This window comes from Camelina sativa, chromosome 12, assembly GCF_000633955.1.
Source record: "Camelina sativa cultivar DH55 chromosome 12, Cs, whole genome shotgun sequence".
Taxonomy (NCBI): domain Eukaryota; kingdom Viridiplantae; phylum Streptophyta; class Magnoliopsida; order Brassicales; family Brassicaceae; genus Camelina; species Camelina sativa.
In genome coordinates this window covers 28,312,422-28,330,370 of record NC_025696.1, presented here as the reverse complement: position 1 = coordinate 28,330,370, position 17,949 = coordinate 28,312,422, and the positions used below count along the sequence as shown (strand labels likewise).

General features: G+C 39.3%; 2 protein-coding genes across 2 annotated transcripts; one reads left to right on the top strand and one right to left on the bottom strand.

The window, feature by feature from the left end:
• On the top strand, positions 2,564-3,232 carry LOC109128017 (uncharacterized mitochondrial protein AtMg00810-like). Its single transcript, XM_019233679.1, has one exon. The coding sequence runs from the start codon at positions 2,564-2,566 to the stop codon at positions 3,230-3,232; it is 669 nt and encodes a 222-aa protein (XP_019089224.1).
• On the bottom strand, positions 5,732-9,495 carry LOC104732796 (calponin homology domain-containing protein DDB_G0272472-like). Its single transcript, XM_010452378.2, has 2 exons — positions 9,251-9,495; positions 5,732-9,083 (listed from the first exon to the last, which is right to left on the bottom strand). Exon 2 carries the CDS (start codon positions 9,056-9,058, stop codon positions 6,041-6,043), a length of 3,018 nt encoding a protein of 1,005 aa, XP_010450680.1. The 5' UTR covers positions 9,059-9,083; positions 9,251-9,495; the 3' UTR covers positions 5,732-6,040.

Genomic DNA, 17,949 nt, shown 5'->3' with positions numbered 1-17,949 from the left:
GCTCCTTTCAACAACAACACTCCGACATCCGTTCCATGGCAGCCCCGCGCTAACATGACCACCACAACTCCATGGCTTCTTGATTCGGGGGCCACTCATCATCTTACGACCGACTTGAGCAACCTCTCTCTCCAAGAGCCTTACAACGGCGGTGAAGAGGTTACTATTGCCGACGGCACTGGTCTTCCTATTTCCCACACGAGTTCCACTTCAATCCCTACACCAAATAAACCGCTTTCTCTGAATGATGTTTTATATGTTCCTAATATTGCTAAAAACCTTATATCGGTTTTCCGTTTATGCAATGCTAATTGGGTTTCTGTGGAATTCTTTCCGGCCTATTTTCAGGTGAAGGATCTCAAAACGGGGGTCCGGTTGCTGCAAGGGAGAACTAAGAATGGGTTGTATGAGTGGCCAGTCCCAATGACCAAGGATTCCATTTCCATTTTGACCACCACCACCTCCAAACCATCTTTATCATCTTGGCATTCCAGACTTGGCCATCCATCACCTCCGATTTTACACACTATTCTTTCAAAATTTTCTTTACCTTGTTCTGAATCCACAAATAAACATTATCCTTGTTCTCATTGTCTTATTAATAAAAGCCATAAGCTTCCCTTCAATACAAACACTATTTCTTCTACTAAACCGTTACAATATCTTTATTCCGATGTCTGGATGTCTCCCTTACTCTCAAATGAAAATTTCAAATATTACTTGGTCATTGTGGATCACTATACTCGTTACACATGGTTATATCCATTGAAGCAAAAATCGGATGTCAAAGAAACGTTTATTGCGTTTAAAGCTTTAGTTGAAACACGGTTCAAGGAGAAGATACAAACGCTCTACTCCGACAATGGGGGCGAATTCCTGGCTTTGCGACATTTCTTGGCAACAAACGGGATCTCACATCTCACAACACCACCACACACACCGGAACACAACGGTATTTCTGAACGGAAGCATCGGCATATCGTTGAGACCGGTCTCACTCTGTTACATCAAGCCTCGGTTCCTAAGCATTACTGGCCCTATGCATTCGCAACTGCGGTCTACCTCATTAACCGGATGCCAACACCGGTGTTAGACAATGTATCACCCTATATCAAGCTGTTTCAGCAGGAGCCTAATTACCCCAAGCTCCATGTCTTTGGGAGTCTTTGTTTCTCATGGCTTCGCCCATATACGGCACACAAACTTGACGATCGTTCTAAACCTTGTGTGTTCATGGGTTATTCATTGACACAAAGTGCATATTTGTGTCTTGATATAGTGACGGGTCGGGTCTATACGTCGAGGCATGTTCAGTTTGTGGAATCGAGTTTTCCGTTTGTCTCGCTGTCAACCGCTACTACTAACTCTCCGCCGGAGAATGATGTGACCTCTCCTCCTTCCGTCGTCACCATTCCGACATCTCCACCTACTACAACTCCGACTACTTCTCCAACAGCACCGGTCCCTCTAGCTCCTTCACCATCACCTCGAGTCACGACTCCGCCAACATCACCACCACAGTTTGACCCTCATCACGGGAACTCTTTGCTGGGTCGTGACACATCTCCAGGTCTATCTACGGATTCTGTGTCACCGCCTAGTCCACCAGCAACGAGTCCGTCTCCTTCTCTACGTTCATCTCCATCACTGGATCCTTCTCCGTCACCGGTGCCGCCACCTGCTCCACCGTTAGCACCACCTCCGATTCCACCTGAGAACATTCATCCCATGCAAACACGGAGAAAGAACAATATTACTAAGCCAAAAACAAAGTTTAGTCTCTCCGCCATCACCACCAAAATCACTATTCCAACGACGGTGACTCAAGCCATACGAGATAAGAAATGGAGAGATGCAATGGGTTTGGAGATGAATGCACAAACGCGGATGCGTACTTTTGATTTGGTTCCTCCACCTAAAGGTCATAACATTATCCCTACTAAATGGGTTTATACACTAAAGTACTTGCCCAATGGTTCCCTTGATAGGTATAAAGCACGTTTGGTGGCTCGAGGGTTCAATCAAGAGTATGGGCTTGACTATGACGAAACATACAGCCCTGTGGTCAAGTCTAATACCATTCGCTTGGTGCTACAACTTGCCGTGAACCATAACTGGCCAATTCGTCAACTTGACGTCAATAACGCTTTCTTGCATGGGACGCTAACGGATGAGGTTTATGTGTCTCAACCACCGAGGTTTATCGATAAGGACCTTCCACATTATGTCTGTCGGTTAAACAAAGCTTTGTATGGCCTTAAACAAGTTCCTTGTGCTTGGTATCAGGAATTAAAGACCTACTTGCTTCGGATGGGGTTTAGAAACTCTCTTGCTAATACGTCGGTTTTCGCCTATCTCAATGGTAATGACATTGTTTACATACTTGTTTATGTCGATGATATCATCGCGACAGGAAGTTCTCAGTCCCTTATCACCGGTTTCATTGGTGCTTTATCCACTCGGTTCTCACTCAAAGCTCCCACTGAACTACGCTACGAGAACACCACAAGGACTCCATCTCATGCAGAAACGGTACATTCTTGATCTTCTAGTCAAGACTAACATGATTGACTATAAGCCGGTGTCTACACCAATGTCACCAAAACCGAAGTTGTCTCTCACATCTGGTACTCTCTTTGATGATCCAAGCAAGTATCGTATGGTATTAGGCAGCCTTCAATATTTGTCGTTCACCCGGCCTGATATCGCTTATGCGGTGAACAAGATGTCTCAATTTATGCATCGCCCTACTGATATGCATTGGCAGGATGCAAAACAGATTCTCCGCTACCTCGCTAGAACCCTCTCTCATGGTATTTACCTTCGCCCTAATGCTCCTCTTGCACTACATGCATACTCCGACGCCGATTGGACCGGTGACTCCGACGACATGGTCTCCACCAACGCCTACCTTATCTATCTTGGTTCGGCTCCAGTTTCTTGGTCCTCTAAGAAGCAAAGAGGAGTGGCTTGCTCATCCACCGAAGCAGAATATAGGGCTGTCGCAAATACAACCGCTGAACTACGTTGGCTCACTTCTTTACTTACGGAACTTGGCGTTAGGCTTCCGACTTCTCCGGTGGTTTACTGTGACAATGTAGGCGCCACGTATCTATGTGCTAACCTCGTCTTCCATTCTCGCATGAAACACATAGCTTTGGACTATCACTTCATCCGTGAGCAGGTTCAATCGGGTGAGTTAAGGGTCGAACATGTCTCCACGAAGGACTAGCTTGCAGATGCACTTACCAAACCTTTGCCGAGAAGCAGATTCACTGAGTTATTCGACAAGATTGGCGTGACTTCAGCCCCTCCATCTTGAGGGGGCGTGTAGAATGTATATATGGAAAGGCTAGTTTTGTAAATGATAGAACCCTAATCTCTAGTGTATATATAATGTAATCCTTCTATCTAATGAGAATTATTCACCCTCTTATTCTATACTATATACTAGTAGTTACCAAAAGAAAAAAAACATAGTTACCAACATGTTAAGTTAGGGCTGTTTAAACTTTTATTGAGGTGAGACAGGCTAAGGACGTCAACTCGCATATGTTTGGTTTCATTGTTTGAATATTCCGTGCATGGAGTACTCAGTTATTTGAGCATTGGCTCATTCATATAACTCATATGTAGGCATGATCAGGCAACAATAACGCTAAGTTAACTCATATGTAGGCATGATCAGGCATGAGTACTCAGTTATTTGGGCATTGGCTCATATAACTCATATTACCGGTCTCTCAAGATCTGTTCGGACTCTTAAGTCCTCATCAAGCTTCTCAACTCGTCTGGTAGTCTCAAGGAGCTCAAAGGAATTCTCCATGACATTTCGTGTCTGAAGAATGTCTTTTCCTCTCTTATTTTCAGTTTCATTCCACGTTTAAACAATGTTGCAGCAGATACTCTAGCTAAATCTGCTTTCTCTATTTCTTTGTTATCATATGTATCCCTCTCCTCCCCTACTGGAGCTTAACTTTTCATCTTATTAATCTAAGCGTTTGACCAAAAGAAAAACGTCAAAGTGGTAGTGTATATGTCGACAAATTAAAAAGAAGTAGTAGTTGTGTGGTTTTAGATTATAAAAGTTCAGTTTGACAAAAAAAAAAAAGATTATAAAGGTTCAAAGTTTTATAAACTTAAAAATTAATTTGCAATACTGTAAATAGGCATGTCAATTAGGGCTAAAGCCCGCAGGCTGGCCCGGTTCGGCCCTGAAAAATATCGGGCTCGGACTTAAATATATATGTCCAAAAAAAATCGGGCTTTTTGGGTTCAGCCCGTTTGGGCTATAGGGGTTTTTGGGCTTAGTCCGACTGGGCTCGAGCCAGCCTGAAAAGCCCTTTAACAAGTATATTTTTACATTTTTGTTAATATTTTTGTTTGATTGCAATATTTGATTAACAATTTATTGTAAATAAAGTTTTAAACTCTAATCCTAGTTTTCATATTTACTTAATAACCATACTTAATACTTTAAAATTTATATTAATGATATTTTATATGAATTATATATTGGTTTATTTGCTTAAAGTATCGAAAATTTATTTAGTTTTAAACCTTTTCTATTAAATTAAGTTGATTGTAGTGAATATAGATGAGTTATTAAATTTTTGATTGATTTGTTTTATAGTGCACCTTCAAACACTGTTTTTTTAGGCTTATAAGTTTGAATTTTTGATCGGTAAAATAAACTCGAAAAAGCCCAAAAACCCTGTAATCCTGTTAGGGCCGGGCTCGGACTTTAAAATATAGGCTCAGAAATATTTTGGGCCAGACCGGGCCGGACTCAAACATATGCGGATTTTACGGGTTTCGGGCCAGGCCGGACCAGGCTAGCCCGATTGACACCCCTAACTGTAAACACTAGAGCCTAATTATTATGTGCTTAAAATTAGCTATTAGTTACCAAGGCTATCAAATGGATTGTCTACGTCTATTTTAGACCTATCGAATATAGCAATATTGAACAATTTGATTGCGGTTAAATGACCATGAATCCATGATCATTGACAACAATATCTATTAACGACAATGTTTAAATGGGATGTCCATTAGTCGAAATAGAACAAATGTTTATGTTTACGTAAATGTAACTGTACAATTTTGACATAAAATTCGGTATTATGTGAAAACATTTTTAGTTATAAAATTTTGTGGTTTTGACAAAAAAAATCTAGTTTTGCGATTTAGGCGAGAACATGGTTTTGGCAAGAAAACATTAATTTGTAAAAAACTATTTTTAGTGATAAAAAAATTCAAATTTTCAGTTTAAAAAACAATAAGTTTACCAACCTTTCCAAAATCTCATATGATTTTATCAAAATGAATGGATAAAATTGATTGGTGCAATAACGCTATGAAAATCCGTCGTTAAAATCTCTCTTAAATCAATTTTAAAAAATTAAAATTGAGTTTTAATTTTCTCCAAATCGATTTTAAATTAGCTTTTCAAGTATTTTTGGTTAACCAATGTTCATATTTTTAAATCTGTTTTCTCTGTGGGAGAAGATAAAAAATTAAACATTTAACTCGAAAGAAAAGATCAAAATCTATCAAGCTTTTCAAGTATTTTTGGTCAACCAATGGTCAACCAATGGTTTGGATGTTTTCAAAATCCAAACACTTAGCTTTCATGGATTTTGATCTTTTGTAATATGATCTTTTTTTCTCAGTTAACAAAACTACAATTGCCTAAAACTATTGCATGCTAGCGCAAAGAAAAGAAAAATAATCAATAGGTAAATTACAACAGTATCCCAAACTCAAGAGAGTGATATACCAAAAGCCCAGTGTAGAGGGTTTACCGGTTTAGTTTCAAATTTTGTAAACTTGAAAAAGTCTACACAAAAACAAAAAGGAACATCGATCTAACTCTCTAACCTATGACAAGATTCATAAGTATCATCATCTTCTCAAAATAGTTTTCTTTTGTTTTGCAGAAACCATAAATATCCTAAAACCTGCAAAAGTCTCCTGAAAATTCTCAACCAACAAAATAAAAACATAATAGCATAATCCTACGAAGATCTCATCTCTCTTACTTTCTCACTTTCTCCAACAAATTTACTATCTCACCTTCAAATTTCACTCTCACTTCCTCAGTCATTCCTCCTTCACATCCGTCAAGTAACATTCTCATCTCGTCCATCTTTTTCTTCAGATATTCCACCTCCACTGTCGTCTCTGCAACTTCAGCTTCATTTTTCTTCTTCACTGTTCTCTCATTAGGATACTTGAGCCTGAATTTAACGGTCGAACTAGTAGTAAACGGGCATTTCTCTTGTGAGGATTCAAAAGCTTTTTCTCCATCAGGTACATCCAAGAAGGCAACACGGGCAGACGGGTTGTTCTCTAACATATCAGTTCTTTCTTTGTCCAATGTCCCAAACCTCTCATATATTTCAATCAGATCTTCTTTTTTAGGCAAACTCGAACCAGGACCAAATGTAACATATAGCTCAGCTCCTGCAAATCCCCTTTCAGTTTCTTTCTTTTTAGACTTTCCTTCTATTTTCTTCTTCTTCTTCTTGTTCTTCTTCTCGGGTTCCACAGTCTCACTCTGGCTTTCTTCTTCGTCATGTTTAGGCTTCTTCCGTTTTCTCTCTTTCTTGGTTGGCTCACTCGATTCTTTCTGGGTATCCTTTTCTTCAACCGCTTCCCCTTGCTTCTTTGATTCGGACTTCTTACGTTTTCTCTCCTTTTTAGTTAAATCATTCGCCTCTTTCTGAGTTTCTTCTTCTCCATCTGCTTGCTTCTTTGATTCAGACTTCTTCCGTTTTCTCTCTTTCTTTATTGACTCACTTGACTCTTTCCGGGTTTCTTCTCCTTCATCAGCTCGCTTCTTTGTTTTAGACTTCTTATGTTTTTGCTCTTTCATCATTGTCCCATTATTGTCTGTCTCATTCTCTTCTTTCCGAGTTTCCTCAACCTCCTCTGCTGGCTGCTTCACTTTACGCTTCTTATCTTTTTTCTCTTTCCCCTTAGTCTCGGGATTGGGCATCTCATTCAGTTGTTCTTTTTCTTTATCTGAACTATCATAACCCCCTAAAGTCTTGTTAATGGCTCCCTGATGATATGTGAAGCTTCTATAGATGGTCATGAATTCTCTTACCATGTCTCTTGAGCTACTGTCTTTTGGATATTGTGTACCAAGAGCTGATACACGAATTAGATCTTGCATTTCCTTTGGTGTAGCTCCCAACCTCAGAAAATCGACAGCGTTACTTAGTTCCTCTGACAGTTCTTCGCGACCTAACCCATAATCAAATGAAGGCTCACATGGTAAATCCAATTCATCTTCTTCCACTGCCATGATGCTGTCATTAGCATCGGTTATTTGCTCTCCTACTTGGCTCTGACTTGAAATGTTAGAAGATTCAGATTCAACCTGACTCTTTTTACTCCCTTTGCGTGAAAAATCCGACAAGAAATCAGGCGAAAGGTACTTGCTCTTCTTCCTCTCCCTCTTTGATGATTGTGTGGCGGTCTCGCCACTTGCATCATTCTTGGAAATATCAAACCTGACCTTTTTTCGCAGTGAAGCTAAAGGAGTTGAATCAATATCTATATCCACATTCGAAGCCTCGTTTTTCTCTGTCTCTTCTCTGTTTCCACTCCCATCATCATCATCCACAGCCCTTTTCTTTCTCTTACTTGAAGTTTCGCTTTTGCTACCTTCTTCCACTTGCTTCTGACTAGCATTTTCGATTGTAGAAACTTCACTCTTTCTTCTCCTCGGTGTAGTGGTGGTAACATTTTCAAGCTCACCATTAACTTCATCAAAGCGTTTTGTTTTTTTCCTACCCGACTTAACATTTGACTTTACATCTCCATTCACTAGTTCTGTCTCAAATCTCACCTTAGCAGAAGAATCATTCTCCAATATATCAGCAATGCTCTTTTCCTTCCTTCTGTGGAGCAGCCTATGATCAGGAAACCCGGAACACCTCTCTAACGATCCCTGAAGAGTCGACTCTTCAGGATCCAAAGCTTCTGCTTCCTCTATGCTAGAACGTTTAGCACGCAATTCTAACCCATCATCAACATTCTCGTCTTCATCATCATCATCATCATCATCATCATCATCACTGTTGTTTTTGTCTTCAAGTCCTGGAACTGATTGAGGCTCATGATACTCAGTCAAACCATATCCTCTGTTAGACCGATAAAACGCAGATACCTTCCTTTTCAATATCTCCAGCTCAAGCAACCCACCAAAGCTAACCGTCAATGCAGAGCATTTAACATCTTTAAGAATCTCTCCATGTTTCCCAACCAGCAAAGACGAAATCATTTCGCGTCTCAAGTCGCGCACCAAAACCCCTTCCTTAATCCCGGCATTGTTAGCTGCACGACTATCAAACTTATCTTTCCCCTCAGCACAATCACACACCAGCAAACGCTCAACGTGTCTCCCCATCTCTCCAACCGCCTCTTCCACCGCAACGAGGAAACTCTTAGAATTACTCACCTTCGAACACTCTTTAAAACTCTCTGCAAACGGTTTCAACTGAGACGCACCGCACCAAGCAAACGTCCCGTCACCGAAATAAGCCACAAGCAATTTCCCTTTCTGCTTTATCTTCAAAGCCAAATCAGAAGCATCAGATGGATCGTAAATCTGACCAGGCCACCATGGATGATTCTTGATTTTGCCCCACACAAAATCTCCAACACAGTACCCATGTTCTTCTTCCTCTTCCTCTTCCTCTTCCTCCTCTTCTTCATCATCACCACCATCTTCTTCTTCTTCTTCTTTCATATCTTCCTTCAATTTCAGCAACGAAGAAACACCATTCATAACGCAATCTTCAACAACAACACCAGATTCGTTCAAATTCTTCTCAGCCTCAACAACGTTTACCTTCTCCTTCTCACCCTCACCATCTCCGTTTACAGAAACCTTAAAACCGTTCTCCTGAACAACAACAACACCACCATCATCCTTTAGCGTATTCTCACCTAAATCGTGTTCCTTAGCAGATTCAATCTCCGAAGCACAGCTAGCTTTAGGTTTCTCCTCTTCTCCGATTCCCAAGACAACTTCCATTTCCATTTTTTTCCCCTAACTTCCTCGCCGACTGTAGATTACAAAAAACAAAAAAAAACAAAAAAAAAAATCAGAAAACGACAAAAAAAATCAAACCTAACTAGTCAATTTACACATAAACACCAACGAATTCTCCAAAAAAAATAAACCAAAGTATAAATTAGGTTAAAATCTTATGTAAAATCAAATTTGATTTACCTAGTTTTGAGCTCCGAGAGAAACGCAAAACAACAACGTCCGAGCGACCTAGCGAATCTTCAAAAAGAAAAGCAAAAAAAAAAGTCTAGTAACAACACACAGAGGGAGGGAGATAGAGAGACTCAGAGGAGCTATCTGGATTTAGGATTTGTGAGAGAGAGAGAGGAAGATGAAGAGGTATCGTTGAAAGTGAAACGCGGCTGCAAAAAAAAAAGTTTTAGCTTTCGGAGAAATTAAAGGGTACTTTCGTAATTAATGTCTTTTTTTTTTTTTGCCCCAAGAATAAAGACAACGTTTTTTAAAGAAATTTCCCAAAATAAGCTTGTGGTCACTTTCACGACTAAACTAGACCAACCATCGAGAGTAGAGAACTTTAATTATACTCGCTTTCTCTGTCTGATACTTATGTTATCAAGAGTCTTACGTGGCGGGAATCGGAGATGAGAGTGAGTAACACGCGGATAGAGGCGAGTTGAGGTGAGAGATTTGAGAGCCGCATCAGAAGCTTTAGATGATCGACAGCTGTAATATGTGGTGCTTCGACGGCTTATTTATAGTTGCAGTAGTAAAAGCAGTGAGATTTTTCAAATGGTCTATGAAACGACACTTATATTTGCCGTTTTCTCAAAAAAAAAATATTGTTTTAATTTTTACGGATATGCTCAGCCCGCTAAGTCATTCCGGATCTGAATGGTAATCACGATTAGGAAGGACAAATCAATATGTTGATTGGACCGCTCTGTTTTAAGTGTAGATAACGAACCATTGCAGTCTAACTCTATTTGTAAGTAAAAATTGTCTACAGTTGGTCCGTTGTGGTTTTATCTATATTTCTTTTGGATCGCACTACTGTGGAGTAAAATTAATGAATAGTAAATAAAAAACGGTTTAATCTGCAAATGGACTTGTCTACCCCAACCGCTGCAACCATTCACACCCTTAGTATCTCTTAATCTTGTTTCGTTTTAGTTAAAATGATCTTGTTTCGTTTTAGTTAAAATGACGAGTATCAAAAATTTAGTGCTTGTTGTTGATTAATCTTTTTTTTTCTTTTAAGAATCATTGATCTGTTTAAGAGAATCTATACCATAGGTCCTACGGTATTTTTATTTCATTATTCAATAGACCATGTTTTTTTAACCAATAATTATGTTTCATTTGTTTCTTCATTGCATTCGAATAATTAACTCTTTACAGATGTCTTGGTTATATATATATATATATATATATATATATATATATATATATATATATATATATATATATATACTATGAGATATGTGGCTGATAGTTTTTTTAGTGTCCACGTGTTAAATTTGGGACTTGTCTCCAATCCAGGTTTTAGCAGGAGGCTTTCCTTATGAGTCAGTGTATTCGAATTTGGATTGTATTTACTGGAGAGGAATTTTTCTTTCAGGAGATCCAGATTCTCTTCATCAGTTACCCTGGAAATTATGGTCGCTTTGCAAAGATAGGAATAAGAAGGTTTTTCAAGGCACACAGCCGGAGCTAATTGACGTAATTAATCAGGCTGTAAGTGCAAAATTATTATGGAAGAGGTGCAGTCTCGGGTAGAGGCTTTTTCCGGTCCCTAAAATCCATTGAACTCTCTGGTTCCTATGGTGAGCCAGGGTCAGGGTCCCCATTGTCAAATAGAAGGATCTTGGAAAAAATTGAGCCCAATTCAGGTTTGGGTTTTTGGTGTTGTAATGGTGAACCTCAGACTTTATTATTGGGAGCTCGATGTCTAAGACGAATTCCTTCCCCGCTTCATTCGGAGTTGGAAGCTCTACTTTGGGCCATGGAGAGTATTCTTGCCACATGATTTATCTGCCAGAACTCTAAGACGGATAGTGCGGAACTAATCGCGATGATTCAAACCCCTAAATACCAACCCGCGTTCTCTACTCCTCTAGAAGATTTTCACAAGTCCTAGGCTTCCTTCCTTTCCTTCTCCTTATCCAAGATTTCTCGCTCCTCGAATCTGAAGGCGGACTGTCTAGCTCGGTTGTCCAGATTGTTAATTTCTACAATTTCTTTTGTAAACTCATTTCCTATGGTTTGGGCTACCAATAGTGGAGTCGTATTCTAATTAATGTTTGGTTGACAAAAAAAAAATCAGTTGTAAAGCGCTACAGCAGAAATGATGATTGAGTTACGGTATGTTGCGGCTGATTTAAGGAAAATGGCTAAGTTATGAGCAAACGGCTGACTTACGAGCATAACCCAGCCTAAAGTTACGGATGATTTCATGAAATCTGTCTGAGTTATGAGAAAATGGCTGAGTTTCGAGCATAACCCATCTGTAATTACGGCTGAGTTTCGAGCATAACACATCTGTAATTACGACTGACTTTTTACTTGATAGTTGATTTGTCAAAAATTTGGTTAAGTTAATACTTCGACACAGTTGAATTAACTTTCTCCGACTGGCTGAGTTATTAACGATGCTTACTTATGGGATGTCGTTACAACTAATTTACGGCTAAGTGTCATAATATAGCCGTAATGAGCTGAATTAACAAAAAACTTGGCCATTTTACGGCTGAATTATTAGTGAAAGATTAATTACGAGAGTAGCATGGAATTACGACCGACTTACTAAAAGATATGACTGAGTTAAAGACTATACGTTGAGTTACAACATTAAACGGCTGAATTTGGCAGCCATTTTTTTGTTTTTTAATTATTGTAATAGCACTCATGTTGCGACTGACTTATAGTTTTATTGCTGATTTTATTGCTGATTTTTAACTTGGAATTTTACAAAGAGATTTGGATTTTCTGGTTTTAAATTTGGATATTATTTGCAGTGAAAACTGATTTAATTTACAAAAAGTTTAGAGTTCTAGATCTGATTTTTATTGCTTGAACCTTAATTATTTTATTGATTTAATATTTCATAATTTTCTGAGAAATTCCCTAGGCTTAACTCTTTTGATTTCCTGAATTTACAACACTTTTATTTAATATTTTGCATTGCTTTTATTTTAATTCAATTTAATCTATTTAGCATAATTATAAAACTCTATAATTTATTGTGTAGACTTGAGTCCTTGTGGAATTCGACCCCTAAGTATGACAGTGATCTTTTAATTTAAGAGAGTAGCTCAAGGTTAAATTTGAGCATATCAAATTTTGGCGCCGTTGCCGGGGATTTAGGTATGGGAGGGTATATTTTCTATCCTGCAAAATCATCAACAGAAGAAACAAGCGCTCTACGATAATCTCGTGGCTTGGTTAACTGCAAAACAATTTTTATCTCTTTGAAATTCTTGTTGATGATAGGAGGAAGTTTAGGAGAAAGAGATGTATACCCTGGCCTTACCTGAGGGCTCTGGAGCGTGGATTGGGAGACTTTCTGTTTGGGAACAGGTTTCTGACTTGGAGCATCAGTTTTGGAGCTGTTCTGTCTCGGTTGTGGAGGGGTGTCGATCGATACCCGTTTGGTGGTGTCGATCGACACTGCTTCTGATGCTCGTGAATTTGCTTCTCTGCAGCTTATCTGAGCAATCTTCTCAACAGAAAACGTCTGTCCATCAATGGTAGGAGCTCTCCTCAGTTTATCCATCTCAAAACTCATACTCAAACCATCCACATTCAGTGTTATGTGTCCTTTCTGCACATCTATGATTGCACCAGCTGTAGCCAAGAAAGATCTTCCTAAGATGAGAGGATCTTTAGGCTCTTGATCATACTTCAGCACCACAAAGTCAGTGGGAATCATGAAGTTGCCAACCTTAACTGGAATATCCTCTAAAACACCTTCAGGAATTCTTCGGGAGCGATCAGCCAAGATAAGAGAAATCTGAGTTGGCTTGAATTATGTCATCCCAAGTCTCACAGCAACAGAATGTGGCATCAAGTTGATGCTAGAGCCAAGGTCACAAAGTGAGTGAGAAAACCTTCCTGCTGAGATTGAGCAATCAAGTACAAAGCTTCCAGGATCTGGTAACTTCTTAGCAGCCCTGCATTGAATGATTGCACTCACTTCCTTAGAGAGAACCACCTCCTGCTTTCTCTCCTTCTTCCTCTGAACAGGCTGGTTCAACNTCCTAAGATGAGAGGATCATTAGGCTCTTGATCATACTTCAGCACCACAAAGTCAGTGGGAATCATGAAGTTGCCAACCTTAACTGGAATATCCTCTAAAACACCTTCAGGAATTCTTCGGGAGCGATCAGCCAAGATAAGAGAAATCTGAGTTGGCTTGAATTATGTCATCCCAAGTCTCACAGCAACAGAATGTGGCATCAAGTTGATGCTAGAGCCAAGGTCACAAAGTGAGTGAGAAAACCTTCCTGCTGAGATTGAGCAATCAAGTACAAAGCTTCCAGGATCTGGTAACTTCTTAGCAGCCCTGCATTGAATGATTGCACTCACTTCCTTAGAGAGAACCACCTCCTGCTTTCTCTCCTTCTTCCTCTGAACAGGCTGGTTCAACAGAATTGCACTAACATCCTTAGTTAGCAAGGCTCCTTCTTAAGGGCTCAAACCATTGGATACCATTCTCTTGACATAGCGTTTTAGTGGTGGTGAAAGCTTTACTACATCAATCAATGGCATCTCAATCATCACCTTGTCCATCATTGCCTTGCATCTAGCTTCTCCATCTCCTGCTTAGACTTTCTTGGCTTGGGAAAAGGAACCTTAGGCTTGTAGACCCTTTCAGCAGCTGGAACCTGAGATTTTGCCGTTTCTGGGTTCGTCTGAGAGGAGTGTCGACCGACACCCAGGTGGCGTCGATCGATGCCATCATCTGAAACCGAGAGATTTGTCGATTTCTCTTCTTTTTCTGCAGGAGCAATTTCACCATCATCTTCATCTCTCACAGATATGGCATTGCAATCATGTCTGGGGTTTGACACAGTTCTTCCAGGAAGAAAACCCTCTTGTCGTTTGACAGACCCAACAGTCTGAATAACCTGATTCAGTGTAGACATTGTCAATCTTCCCATTGAATGTCACTGTCAATTGCTCATGTCCTTGCAAAAGCTGCTCAAGCATGGCTTCCATTCTACTCTCTGAAGAATTCTTAGGAGGTGGAGACTGATAGGATGAGTTCCCATAGGTCCTTGTATAGCCATTGTTCTGTTGCTGCTTCTGGTCACCATTGTAAGGTCTGTTACCTTGCTGATTACCGAATCTCTGTCCCTGATACCNCTCTGATACCTAGCTCCATACACATAGTTGACATTCTCCTCTGTATTCTGGCTCTGGCTCAAATGTCTCAACTTCAGCAGCAAATTGGACTGACTTCTTTCCCACTAGAAGATTATGTACTGAATCCAGCTTAGCATTAATAGAAGCAAGCTGATTTGCATCAAACTCTCCATGCAGTCTCTTTCTTTCAGCATCAGCTCTTTTAGTGCTATTGCTAGAAGCCAAATTCTCAATCAACACTTCAGCATCTTCTGGAAATCTTGTCTTGAAGTTCCCATGACTTGCAGCATCCAAAGCTATATGATACTTCCAATCATACCCTCTAAAGAAGATACTCAACAGTTGTACCCTTGAAAAACCATGGTGTGGACAGTCCCTCTAATAAGCTTTGAACCTCACCCAAGCTGCCTTGAAAGCTTCATCATGTCCTTGCTTGAATGAAGAGATCTTGACTCTCAGCTCATCTGACATTGCATCATCATAGAAATGGTTGAGGAAAGCCACCTTGATATCATGCCAGTTTGTCAAAGATCCAGCTGGCAACTGCTTCAACCACTGAGATGCCTCTCCTGCAAGTGAGTATGGGAAGAGCTTGCAGAATATGAAGTCCTCAGTCACTCCATTAGCCTTGATACTGGTCACAAGATCCTCAAAGCGCTCAATATGGTCCAGAGGCTTCTCATGGGGCAGGTTTGAGAAAGGTCTCTGCCCAACCAGTTGAAAGTAAGCAGGCTTCAGCCCAAAATCATTCCTCTGGAATGGTGGAGGAATGATATGCTCAAATTAAACCCTAGAGCTACTCTCTCAAATTAAGAGATCAATGCAGTACTTAGGGGTCGAATTCCACAAGGACTCAAGACTACACAATAAATTATAGAGTTTTTTCAATTATGCTAAAGAGATTAAATTAAATTAAAATAAAAGCAATGCAAAATATTAAATTAAAGACTGTTGTAAATTCAAAAGATCAAAAAGCTAGGCCTAGGGAATTTCTCAGGAAATTATGAAATATTAAATCAATCAATAAATTAGGATTCAAACAATTAAGAACAGATCTAGAACTCTAAACACTTTTGTAAATTAAATCAGTTCTCACTGCAAATAATATCTAAATTTAAAACCAGAAAATCCAAATCTCTTTGTAAAATTCTAGGTTAAAAATCAGCAATAAAATCAGGTTTAGATTGTTCACAAAATTATTAAATCAAATCTCTTTGCAAGAAATAATTTTGCTCATCAAAAGGTTTTATCAGGAAAATCAATTATATTCTCATATCAATTTATTTTCCTAAGGTATTAATTCTAGATGGCCAATCAAGGATTAATATGAAGAACAACCTAAGATGAAGATCTAGAAAGATAAAGAATCCTAAATAAACAGATCTAATAATTCATAAAATCCCTGTGAAAAACCCTAAACCTAACAAGCAAACTACTCAGACATATTCAATGAAGAACAAGACATGATTCTGAATAATAAGCAATAGAGATTAAAAAGAGTAAGAAGGAGTTTAGAAATTCTTCTCTACAAAGCAGATCTCTCTCCAATAGCTCTCAAAAATCTCTCAGGGTTGCAGGAAAAATAGAACTTGCTAGAATAAAACTTAAGGGTTTGGAAAACCTAAAAACTATATATATATGTCCTAAAACACGTCAGGGACTTATGTTGCAAATATGGAAAACTTTGGGGCAGATTTGTAAATTTTCCAAAACTTGGGTCTTGAGTCGGCAGAGATGAGTGTCGATCGATGCCTCCTATCTTGGTGTCGGTCGATGCTCCTGCTTTCATCCGAGACCAAATTGATTCTTCAAGATTTATGCTCCAAAACATCCAAATTGCTCCATTTTGCTCCTTTCATGCTAAAAACCTGTAAAGACTCAAAAACAATCTAGAAACAAATGAAAAGACACTAAAAGACTCCTTATATCATGGTTAAAAACCACAAAAACCATGATATATCAACTCCCCCAGACTTAGCCTTTGCTTGCCCTCAAGCAAAACATAAGCTTAGACATGTGAAAGAGGTTTGAAAACAGGGAACTCACTCAACTGCATGATGATTCTTATTCGCACTCTTCATTTACCTGACTCAAGAACTTACTACTTATACTCAACCATGATAAGCATCAACATTCCTTACTCAAATCCCACAATCCTTTGGAATCTCTGAAATCTCCATTGTCATCTCATTAGTCAATATTAAAGCACAAATAAGGTGAATTCTTACCTTGGGTGTATTGATCAGTGGCATATGGACTCTCTTCAGGCCAAGACATTCTTCTTACATCTCCTTTCCTCTCCCTTTTCTCACTTCCATTATTTTTTTCTTTTTTTTTTTTTTAATCAAAGGTGTAAGCGAATACCGGGGTCATCGGTAATTTACCTACCCCTCGCTTCCAAGCTTTGTGTGATCATTTGACTCAAGAGTAGAATAATGAGGTCACAGGTAATTTACCTACCTCTCTAAACTGATCAAAATCATCTCATCTTTTATTCTCTTTTTCTGATTTTTCTTTTTTTTTTTTTTTAAAGCACTGAAGGGAAGAGAGAGGGGAGACATACTTTGAAAAATTGCACTGTCTTGTATGGCCTGAAGAAGAAGTCTAGTCCACTGATTTCCAACCCCAAAGTAAGCGATTAAGTCCGGTTAAAATCCTGATAAAAGTTGAGACAACGTTAGATCAATCAGATATCCATTGAATAAGGGCTTTCAGGATTGTTGATAAGGCTCATAGTCTTTCTAAGCTTCAGTTCTGAGATCAAGCATAAACAAATAATCATTAGAGTGTTAGCCAAATAAGAGAAATCATTAGTCAAGATCATAATTCCCAAAGACAAAAAGAAAAATTTTGAAAAATTTGACTCAAACTTTATGGTTTTGACTGACACAACTGAAACTCAAAAACAGAAAACATAGTTAGTAACTAACCTCCCCCAGACTTAAACAACACTGTCCCCAGTGTTATCAAGTAAGAGGAAAGCAAAAATAGAAATAAAATAAACAAAAATCAAAATCAAAAGAAAAAGAAAAACCTACCAGTGGGTTGCCTCCCACTAAGCGCTTGTTTTCAGTCATTAGCTTGACTGTGTTGGAGCTCAGGCATCTGGAGGAGCAGAACATGGCATTGAAGTCCTCTTCATCCAAGGTGGTGTATAAGCTTTAGGTGCATGAGGCTTGCCAAGGATGTGTGGAACAGGACCAGGGCGGGACTTAGGGATGGGAGGGTATCTTTTCTATCCTGCAAAATCATCAATAGAAGAAACAAGCACTCTACGATAATCTCGTGGCTTGGTTAACTGCAAAACAGTTTTTCTCTCTTTGAAATTCTTGTTGATGATAGGAGGAGGATTAGGTGCAGAAGATGCATACCTTGGCCTTACCTGAGGGCTCTGGAGTGTGGAGTGGGAGACTTTCTGTTTGGGAACAGGTTTCTGACTTGGAGCATCAGTCTTGGACAAGTTCAGTCTCGGAGGTGGAGGGGTGTCGATCGATACCCTCTTGGTGGCATCGATCGACACTGAGCCTGATGCTCGT

Excerpts from the sequence above, each read along its gene's own strand:
- LOC104732796 (XM_010452378.2), bottom strand. The coding sequence starts at position 9,058 with ATGGAAATGGAAGTTGTCTTGGGAATCGGAGAAGAGGAGAAACCTAAA.
- LOC109128017 (XM_019233679.1), top strand. The coding sequence starts at position 2,564 with ATGATTGACTATAAGCCGGTGTCTACACCAATGTCACCAAAACCGAAG.